This window comes from Rhincodon typus, chromosome 16 (genome assembly GCF_021869965.1).
Source record: "Rhincodon typus isolate 14 chromosome 16, sRhiTyp1.1, whole genome shotgun sequence".
In the NCBI taxonomy this organism is placed as follows: domain Eukaryota; kingdom Metazoa; phylum Chordata; class Chondrichthyes; order Orectolobiformes; family Rhincodontidae; genus Rhincodon; species Rhincodon typus.
This window is the reverse complement of record NC_063347.1, coordinates 7,596,201-7,606,951: the sequence shown is the minus strand read 5'-3', so window position 1 is coordinate 7,606,951 and position 10,751 is coordinate 7,596,201. Positions and strand designations below refer to the sequence as shown.

The window sequence follows — 10,751 nt, the reverse complement described above, 5'->3', positions numbered from 1 at the left end:
CTTGTTCCTACCAACCATTCCTTCTGTCTCCCATCAACCCTTAACCTCACCCACTTCCCCATCTATCACTCCCACTTCTCCACCTGTCCACCTCCACATGATAATTTTCCCAGCTATCCTGTTCCCCCACTTCCCAACTTATCATTCCTTCCTACTTACCCTCCCCACCTATCCCCCCAACGTCCCTAACTATGCCCGGCTCTTTCCCCCCTTTCTTCCCCCTTCGCCATCTATCTCCTCCCACCTATTCACTCCACTTCCCAACCTATTCAGCCCCCTATTTCAACCCTTCCTCACCTCTCCTCCATTATCCTCCTCTCTCCCCAAAAATCGTCCCCTCCCTATTCCCCAACCATACTCCACCCCACTTCCCCACCTATCCTCTTCTTCATTATATTCCCCATTCCCCACTCCCCACTCTCCACTCTATTCCCTTCTTTGATCCCAGGAGAAGTGGGCGGGGCTTGTTGACGTTGCCCAGAGGTCGGGCGGCGTGAGGAGACGTGGTGACGTTTCCCGGAGGCTCGCTCCGTGTCGCTCGCGAGCTCAAGTTTGAAAATAACGGCCGCGGGCGGAGCGGGTAGAATGAGGGGAGGGGCAGAGAGAGGGGCACACTAAGGAGAAGTGGGGGGGGATTGGGGGCGGGGAGGCACAGGGGTCCACTTACCGGAACCAAGCTGGGTCTGGGGGGGACGGGGACCTATCAAATGTTTGCCGGCTGAAGATGTCGCAGAAGGACAGTGTGTGCTCGCGTTCTTATTTCGTGGTTGTCATGGTGTTTGTCCACGTTTACATCCTCAATGTGATGGCCTTGCTGCTGTACGTCTACTACACCAGCGAGAGCGCGCACTCGCCCACCGACAGCGGCGCGCTCCCGCCAAGCGGTCAAGGCGCGGCCCCGCCGCAGGGACCACTCGTCCCGTCACAGCCACCGTCACCGGAACCCGTCTCCCAGCAGCAACAACAACAACAAGCTATGGTGCTCGGCCGCCTGCGCCGGCTGGAGGGCATCAAGGTAATGGGGGCGGGGCAGGTTGGATGAGAAGGCGTGTGCATGGTGGGCAGGACCAGAGTGGGGGTTAGGAAAGAGAGTTAGATCCTGGTGGGATCCAGTTGTGAGCAGGGAAATCCAAAGTTGGGGGAGAGGGGAGGGCCAGAGTTGGTTGGTTGGATGGATGGATGGATGGATGTAGAGTTGGGGGGCCGAGGAGGGAGGGAGATCCAGTGTTGGGGGGTTGGGTTCCAGAGTTGTGGTCGGTGGGGGGAGACCCAGATTTGGTGAGTTGCAGAGGGAGGGAGATCCTGTGTTGGGGTGGGTGTTCGAGGGAGGAAGATCCAGTGTTGGGGGAGGGAGATCTAGAGTTAGGGAGGTGGTGGGTTCTGTTGGGGAGGTGGTGGGTTATAGAGTTGGGTAGGTGGTGGGGTGCAGAGTTGGGGGGGGGGGGAGGGGGGGGAGAGAGATCCAAGTGGGGGGGGGAGGGAGATCCAGAGTTGGGGGTGTGATAGTGGGGAGATACAGGTTGGGTTGTTGGGGAGGGAGGGAGATCCAGAGTGGTGGGGAGGATGGAGTCCAGTGTTGTGGGGAGGAGCGAAGGCGATCCAATGTTGTGGGGGGGAGGGAGGGAGGGCTAGAGCTGGGGGGATTGGGGGGGTCCAGAGTTGGGGGGCTGGGGGGGGGGGGTGGAAGGAGGGGGGGTCCAGAGTTGGAGGGTGAGGCAGTGGGGAAATCCAGACTTGGTGGCTGGTGTTGGTGGTGGTGAGGAGATCCAGTTGGAGGGGATGGTGGGGTCCAGAACTGGGGAGCTGGTGAGGCAGAGAGATCTAGTGTTGTGAGGAGGGAGATCCAGAGTTGGGGGGTGTGACCGTGGGGAGATCCAGTTTGGGGTGTTGGGGAGCAGAGGAGATCCAGAGTTTGGGGGTGTTGAAAGGAGAAGTGAGATGGGGGAGAGAGGTGAGGGGCAGAAAAGGTGTATGTGAGGAATAGAGGTGTGTTTGTGGGGAAGGAGAGTGGGGAGGGGAAGGTTGGGCCAGAGTTGTGTGTGAGGGTGGCGGGAAGACAGGGTCAGGGTTGTGGGGTGGGGAGTTGTTGGGGAAGGCAGGGCCAGGGGTGAGAGGGATGATGGGCAGGCTTGGCTGGCGGGAGGGGCAGAATGCGTGAGAGGCAGGGCCAGAGTTGTGTGGCTGGGGATGTTGGGAAAGGCAGGACCAGAGTTGTGTGAGGTGGGAGGGGCGTTGTTGGAGAGACTGGACCAGGAGTGGGTGAAGCGGTTCCAGAAGACAGGGAACACGGACAGTTAGGAATCAGGTGCAGTTGTGCAAGAGGAGGTGGGGTGATGCAGTAGGGAGTGGCATAGGAGAGCGTAGGGTAAGCGTGCATATGTGCGGTGTATATGTGAGGGATTTGTGTGATGTTGGGACAAAGGGGCAGAAGAGGTGAGAGGTTAATTAGAGCATTGGGTCTTGGGAAAGTTGGAGTGCAGAGGAGTGGGGGAGGAGCAATAATGGGACTTAAGGAGAAGTGGAAGGGCTACAGTGGGAGAGTTTCAGAGAATGGGCAGAAGATAGATTAGTGGGAGCAGTCCGGAATGCTGTGGATCCAGCGAGAGGAGGCAGGATGGAGGAGAGGACAGGCCCAAAAGGGTGTAGGAGTCAAGGAGTGTGAAGGGGCCGGTGGTGTGTGGTTCTGAAGTGGAGATACCAAGATTATGGCAGAGGAGTGGGATGTGTAATGGTTTGGCTCAGGGAAGAGGAGGTTGAGAAGGCTGGCTCATGTAGACTGGGAAGGTTTGGAGGTGTGGGGTTAACCTGAAGTGGCTGGAGACTGTTGACAGGGGTAATGAACCAAAGGGGGAGTAAAAGACACTGAACTGGGTGTAGGAAGAAACAGTGACAGCAATGTACACGTGCATTGAGCAGAGACAGTGTGATATGCATGATATAATACAGTATGGGTGTTTCAGGAACAGAAATCTTTGTGAAATGGGCAGACAAGTGGTAGGTCAAATTTAATGCAGAAAGGTGTGAAGTGATGCATTTCACAAGGAACATTGAGAAGAGATGATATAGACTACATGGTACAATTTTAAAGGGAAGTGATGAAAGCTGGAATTTCACAGCCACAGATCTTTGCGGGTGGTTTGGCAAATTGATAAACTTGCTTGACACAAAGTGCTGAATTTTTGGCTTTATTAGTAGAGGTATTGAGTACGAAAGCAGGAGGTTTGGCTCTAATTATTGTTTTACAAATAATTGGCTAAATCCACTTGGAGCATTGTGTCCAGCTCTGGCACCACACTTTAGGAAGGATATTGTGACATTCAGAGATGAGCAGGTGTTCCAGAATGGTACCAGCCATAAGTGATATGAAGAACGCCAGAGTTGTGAAATCTTGCAGTCTTGTGTTAAAGTACAAAAAAGAACAGTGAAGTTTGCATTTCCATTTATGTTATCAGAAGGAGGAGGATGAAAAAATGTGTAATAGCATATTTGGAGTTCAGGTGAAACATGAGAGGAAAGTTCAGAGTGATCACCATAGTTACGAGTATTGATACAGTAGAAATAAGAAAGGTTGTAGCGAAAAGTTGTGAATTTGAAGTGAGAGAAGGATCACTCATGAGTTTTTTTTTCCCCTTCTGTCTTTACCGGAATGTAAGGAAGGTGTCAGAATGATTCTAATGGGCCTGTGATATTAGAAGCGTCACTGATTGAAAAGCTCATCACCCTTACACCTTAAAATGCTTCTTATCGTGAACTGTTGATGTAAGGACATATTTATTTTGTTACTTTAGTTCATCAGTCACTGGTTCTGAAGCTCTAATTTGCATCCTTAGTATTAATTTTTTTGTCACTTCATATAATGTGATATTTCTTTCTTTCCTTGCAGGTTGGCCACAAGCAAAAGGTGGATCTGGTTCCTAACAAAATACACTACTTGAAAACACTGAGCCTAAAACCACTTCTGTTTGGTAAGGGTTTGCTTTGAATTTTTAATTAGAATTGGAGTTACAATTAAAATTTGAATCTTTGTCTTATTGTGTTTCAATTCAAAAAGAGAAAGCTTTAACACAATGACACCATTTGGAGGTCTTGTCATCACAGGCTTAGTGCCGTGAAAATCCAGTTTTTGATGTCTTTCATTTCAGACACTGGGGACTGGAGTAATAATGTCCTGATGCCACTAGCTAGAAACTTTTCTATGTCCATGTCCAGTTCATCCCCTGAGATGTATGAATTACACAATTGGGTAGAATTTCAAATTCACTGTTTAGGCAAGAAAGACAATACAGGTAGTAATGGAGAATTAGCCGAAGTTTTTGTCTTACTCCAAATGAGAAATTTTATCACTGGCAAATCTTTAATATGAAACAAGCTGAATATATCATCCGTGGCACTTTTGCTTTTAGTTGTACTTTTATTTTACTACTGCCCTGAAGCCACAGAATACTGTTACAATTTTTGACCTGAAGCATGACAGTAAGGAAATTTATAATTTCTTTAAAACATCTACGGTGTCTGTAATTGCTTTTAGGAATATTTAAAAGTTTTTTTTTTAAAAGAGTTTTATCAAATGTAATAGGATCAACTGGAATATTCCTAGAAAGCAAAAAAATACTTGTCCCTGTGACCTGGTAACACTTGACATAGAAGCAATATCAACAGAAGATCTGTGGGTTTAGACAAGGAAGAGCTGCAGCAGGAGAAAACGGAGAAGGCGCATGAACAAGGAGCTGTGGGTAATACAGTGAATTAGATAGGTCTAGTTACCTTCAGTTTTGCAGGGTGGACCTGACCATTTAACAAGGTTTACTTGGAGTTCATAAAGGAGTCTCTGGGAATCTGTGTAATTAAGACTGTTGTAACTTTAGTGATAGTAAGAACTGCCGATGTTGGAGTCAGAGATAACACAGTTTGGAGCTGGAGGAACACAGAAGGCCAGGCAGCATCAGAGGAGCAGGAAAGTTGACGTTTCCGGTCGTGACCCTTCTTCAGAAATGCGGCGGCCGGAGCAGCTCTGAAATAAATAGACACAAGAGGGCTGGGCCTGGGGAATGTACTTGTAATGCTGATAGTTGACTGCAATTATGCATTGGTGGGCACTGGTCAGTGAGGTGGGAGAAGCAGATAGGTGGGAGAGAAGATGAACAGGTTGTGTCAAGTCAAGGAGGCGTGGATGAGAGGGAGGGTTGGTCATGGATGAGGCCGGGGATGGGCAGATTTTGAAACTGGTATAGTCCACATTGAGACCATTGGGTTGTAGGCTCGCAAGGCGGAATATGAGGTGTTGCTCCTCTAGTTTCCGGGTGGTGTCATTGTGACACTGGAGGAGGCACAGGATGGACATGTCGTCCAGGCAGTGGAAGGGGGAGTTAAAATGGTTCGCGACTGGAAGCTTTGTCATTTGTCACGAACAGAGCACAGGTGCTCTACAAAGTGGTCTCCGAGCCTCCGCTTGGCCTCACCAATGTAGAGGAGGCCACAACAGGAGCGGTGGATGCAGTAGGCCACATTGGCGGATGTGCAGGTGAACCTCTGTCTGATGTGGAAGGTGTTTTTGGTTCCTTGGATCGAGTTGAGACGCGACTTTTTGGTGCAGGTGTAGCACTTCCTGCGGTTGCAGGGAAAGGTGCCGGGGGTGTTGGGGCTAATGGGGAGTGTGGAGCGGACGAGAGAGTCACAGAGAGTGTAGCCTCTACGGAAGACAGATAGGGGTGGGGAGGGAAATATGCCTTTGGTTGTAGGGTCGGATTGTAGGTGGCAGAAGTGGTGGAGAATGATACGTTGAATCCTGAGGTTAGTGTGGTGATACGTGAGGACAAGGGGGATTCTGTCTTTGTTTTTGTTGCGGGGAGGGGATGTGAGGGCAGAGGTGCGGGAAATGCAAGAGATGTGTCGAGAGCATTTTTGACCACTGAAGGGGTGAAGTTGCAGTCCTTGAAATAGGAGGTTCTCCAAGAGTGTGCAGTTTGTGTGCCAACTGTTTCCATGGAATTTAAAGTGGGGCTATCATTGCACGTCTTGGAGGCCAGATTAGATTGCACATGGTGTCACTATGTTTGTGCAGGGATTGATAAGAATAATCTTGAGATTATCCTTCTACTTCCTATTCCATGTGAAATTAATGGATTTTTGACTCTAATTTACCATTAAGACCATAAGACAAAGGAATAAAATTAGGCAATTCTGCCCATCATGTCTGCTCTGCCATTCAATGAGATCATGGCTGATCTGATAATCCTCAACTCCACTTTCTTGCCTTTTCCCCACAACCTTGATTCCCTGACTAACTAAAAATCTATCTCAACCTTCAATGTACTTAATGACTAAGTCTCAACAGCCTTCTGTGGTTGAGAATCCCAAAGATCACAACCCTTTGAGAAACAAAAAACCTCCTCATGTCTGTCTTAAATATGTGAACCTTTAACCTGAGGTTATGCCCTCTGGTCTTAGACTGTCCTACAAGAAAAACTTTTCCACATCTACCCTGTCAAGTCTCTTAAGAATCTTGCATGTTTCAATAAGGCTGCCTCTCATTCTACTAATTCCAATGAATGCAGAATCAAACAACTCAATTTATCCTCAAAATCAGTCCTCCATACCTGGTATCTTCATAGTGGACCTTCTCTGCAGTTCCTCCAACGCCAGTATGTATTTTCTTAGATAAGGGGTCCAAAACTGTTCACTGTATTCCAGCTGTGATCCAACTAGTGGCTTGATTTCCCCTTCATGAAGCTATGCTGACTCCGCTTGATCATATCATGCATTTTTGTGTGCTTTGAAGTGCTTTGACATCCTTTCTCATAGACTGTAAATTTATCACAATAACAGATATAGCTATCTTTTTTGTCTCCTTCCCTTTTTAAATAAAAAAAGTGTCACATTGGCAATTTTCTAATTGTGTGGGACTTTTCTCAGAATGTAAGGATTCCTGGAAGATTACCACTCGTACTGTATCTGTAGCTACTTCTCAATGTCCAAGGATGTATCCCACCGCGTCCAGGGGACTTATCGGTCTTTAGTGCTGTTAGGTTCCTATTACCTTTTCTTTAGTGATAGTTATTGTACTTATTTCCTCTCCTCCAGGTGTCCATAGCATATTTAGTGATCTTGGAATGCTATCAGCATGTTATATTATGAAAACAAATGCAAAGTATTATTCAACTTTGGTGCCATTTCTTGGTTCCCCATTATTATTTCCCCAGCCTCATAATCTAAAGGGCCTATGTTCAGTTTGTTTTATCTTTTCCTTTTTATTTATTTAAAGAAGCTCTCGCTGTCTGCCTTGATAGTACTTGCAAGTTTACCCTCAAAGTTTATTTTGTTTCTCTGTAGTATTTCTTAGGTCTTTTTTTTTGTTGATTTTTAAAACTTTCCTAATCCTCTGGCTTATCACTAATCTATTACATTGTATGCTTTTTTTCTTTCATTCTGATGCTATCCTGCACTTTCCTAATTAACCATTGTTGGCTTATCCCCTTCCTAGAATCTTTCTTCCTCACTGGGATATGTCTCTAAGGTTTTGGAGTAGATTTGTTGGTTGGGTTGTGGTTGGTTGCCTTGCCGAGCTGACTTGTTCCACAGATGTTTCATTACCCTGCTGGGTAACATCATCAGTGCAGCCTCCAATGAAGCGCCGGTGTGTTTTCCCGCCTGGTTTTTACATTCTTCTGGAGTCCTTTGAGCTGGATTGCCTCACTTCCGGTTTTCCTTTGTAGTGGAGTGTATATGGGGTCAAGTTCTATGTGTTTATTGATGGCTTTCTTCGTGGAGTACCAGGCTTCTAGGAATTCCCGTGCCTGTCTCTGCTTAGCTTGTCCCAGGATTTTGGTGTTGTCCCAGTCGAATTGGTGGTTCTCCTTATCCACGTGGATAGAGATGAGTGAGTATTGGTCGTGTCTTTTTGTAGCCAGTTGGTGTTTGTGTACCCTTGTTGTTAATTTCCTTCCTGTTTGTCCGATGTAGTGTTTCTCACAGTCTCTGCAGGGAATCTTATAGATGACATTGGTTCTGTCCATAGATTTTAAAATTTTCCCCCCAGCGTCATCCCATGCTCAACCCTCCCTCTCATCCCCGCCTCCTTGACCTGACACAACCTGTCCATCTTCTCTCCCATCTATCTGCTCCTCCCACCTCACTGACCAATCCCCACCACTCTGTACCAGCATTCACCTATCACCATCCCACCTACCTTCCTCAGCCCCACCGTCCTCTCTCTATTTATTTCTGAGCTCCTTTCCCCCTCCCCATTTCTAAAGAAGGGTCCTGACCTGAAGCATCAACTTTCCTGCTCCTCTGATGCTGCCTGGCCTGCTGTGTTCTTCCAGTTCCATATTGTGTTATCTCTGACTCCAGCATCTGCTGTTCTTGCTATCTTCAAAGGAATGGATAAAGGTCAGCCTAGGAGAATGAATAGCTGCTAATTGAGATCATTAGTGGCTGACTGTGGATTGTTTGTGATAGCTGCCTGTGTGATGACAAAGCCTGGTGACTGGGGATTCAGGAGAGGATGTAGGAGAAGATGCTGAAGTCCTAAAATTTTTGGCCTGGATATTGAGTCCAGAAGACCATAGGGTTCCCAAGCTGAAAAAGAGGTGCTCTTATTCCAACTTGCACTAAGCTTCATTGGAGCACTGCAGCAAGCCTGATACAGAGATATTGGCCAAGGAGCATGTTCTGTGTTGAAGTGGCGGGCAACTGGAAGCTCAGGGTCATTTTTGCAGACAGAATGTAGGTGTTCTGCAAAGTCTTCGCCCACTCGGTGCTTCATCTTCCCAATGTAGAGGAGACCACATTGTGAGCAATGAGTATAGTTGACTAGATTGACTGAAGTGCAGGTAAATCACTACTTCACCTGGATAACGAGGAGGGAGGCAGTAAACGGGCAGATGTTAGACTTGCTGCAATTGCAAGGGAAGGTGCCACGAGGGTGTGAGGTAGTGTTAGGGGTGGAGGAGAAGTAGACCAAGGTATCCTGTGGAAGGCTGACCAGGAAGGGGAAGGGGAATATGAGTCTGGTAGTGGCATCCAGCTGGAGGTGGTGGAAATGGTGGCTAATGATCCCTTGGATGTGGACGCTAGTGGGATGATAGGTGAGGACGAAGGGATCCCTATCGTTGTGGTAGAAGGAGAAAGATAGGGCGAGGTCTGAAGTGTGGGAGATGGGTTGGACGTGGCTGAGGGCCTTGTCAACCACAGTGGTGGGGATTCTTCTGTTGAAGGAGAAGGTGGACGTTTCGGAGGCCCCTTTGTCAAAGGCATCATCAGCACAGATGTGATGGAGGCAATGGCACTGGGGGAATGGATAGAGTCTTCACAGGAAGCAGGGTGTGAAGACGTGTAGTCAAAATAACTGTGGGAGTCAGTAGGTTTATAGTGGATAATGGTGGCCAGCCTATCCCCAGAAATGGAAGCAGTTGTCAAGGAAGGGAAGGGAGGAGTCAGAGATCAAAGAGGTGAAGGTGAAAGTGGGATGGAAATTGGAAGTGATATAGATAAACATTTCCAATTCCGGACAAGATGAGAAGCAGCAGCAGCAGTGATGTCATTGACGTATTGGAGAAAGAGCTGTGGGTGGGAGCCCAAGTATGACCAGAACAAGGAACGTACTCCACAAAGGGACTGACATAACCGGGGTCCATGCAGGTACACATGTCTGTACCTTTGACCTGAAGAAAGTGCGAGGAGTTAACAGAGAAATTCTTTAAAGTGAGGACGAGTTCTGCCAGGCAGTGAAGGGTGGTGGTGGATGGGGAAGTTTAAGGTCTTTTTTTCTCAGAAGAAGGGTGAGCCCTCAGACTATTCTGTTGGGGAATGGGCATGTAAAAGGATTGCATGTCCACAGTAAAGAGGAGGCAGCTGGAATGCAAACTGGAAATTCTGAAACTGACGTAAAGCATCAAAAGAATTGTGGGTATAAGTGGAAAAGGACTGGACAAGAGGTGAAAAATATTGAGAAGAGGTAGGAAGAGTGGAGTTCTATGGGGCAGGAGCAGGCAGAAACAGAGAGTCCTCCCGGGTAGTCCTGTTTGTGAATTTTGGGAAGGAGGTAGATGTGGCCTGTGCAATGTTGGGGAGCTAGCAGCTCGGAGGCAGTTGAGGGGGAGATCACCAAATAAAATGAGAGGTAATTCTGGATTTCGTTGGGGAGTTTATCATGAAGGAACCCCTAGAGGGCAGTGAAAATAAAACAATAGAATTCACCCTTCAGTTTGAGAGGGAGAAGCTGGAATCAGATGTAATGATATTACAATTAAGTAAAGGTAACTACAAAGACATGAGTGAGGAGCTGGCCAGAGTTGATTGGCAGGGGAGCCAGCAGGGCAGACAATGGAGCAGCAATATCAGGAGTTTCTGGAGGTAATTCAGGATGCATGGCAGAAATTCATCCCAACGAAGAAGAAACATACTGAGAGGAGGATGAGGCAATCATGGCTGATGAGAGAAGTCAGGGATAGCCTGAAAGCAAAAGAGAAAGCATACAATGTGGTGAAGATTAATGGGAAGCCAGAGGATTGGGAACCCGTTTATAAACCAGCGGAGGATAAATTTAAAAAAAAACGGGGAGAAGGTGGAATATGGGAATAAGCTAGCTGGTAATATGAAAGAAGATTGCAAGAATTTTTTGATATCTAAAAGGCAAGAGAGAGGCAGAAGTGTGCATTGGAGCATTGGAAAATAAAGTTGAAGTAGTAGTGATGGGGAACAAAGAAATGGTGAAGGAACTGAATAGGTACTTTGCTTCAGTTTTCACAGTG

General features: G+C 47.3%; 1 protein-coding gene across 1 annotated transcript in view; it reads left to right on the top strand.

Moving 5' to 3' along the window:
• The first annotated feature begins 495 nt into the window (after positions 1 to 495).
• p4htmb (prolyl 4-hydroxylase, transmembrane b) overlaps positions 496 to 10,751 on the top strand; it is a 61,168-nt gene continuing 50,912 nt past the window's right edge. The window contains exons 1-2 of the mRNA XM_048606604.1: positions 496 to 1,015; positions 3,884 to 3,965. Of these exons, the coding sequence (XP_048462561.1) occupies positions 725 to 1,015; positions 3,884 to 3,965 (373 nt within the window). The 5' untranslated portion in view covers positions 496 to 724. The remainder of the gene's footprint in view (positions 1,016 to 3,883; positions 3,966 to 10,751) is intronic.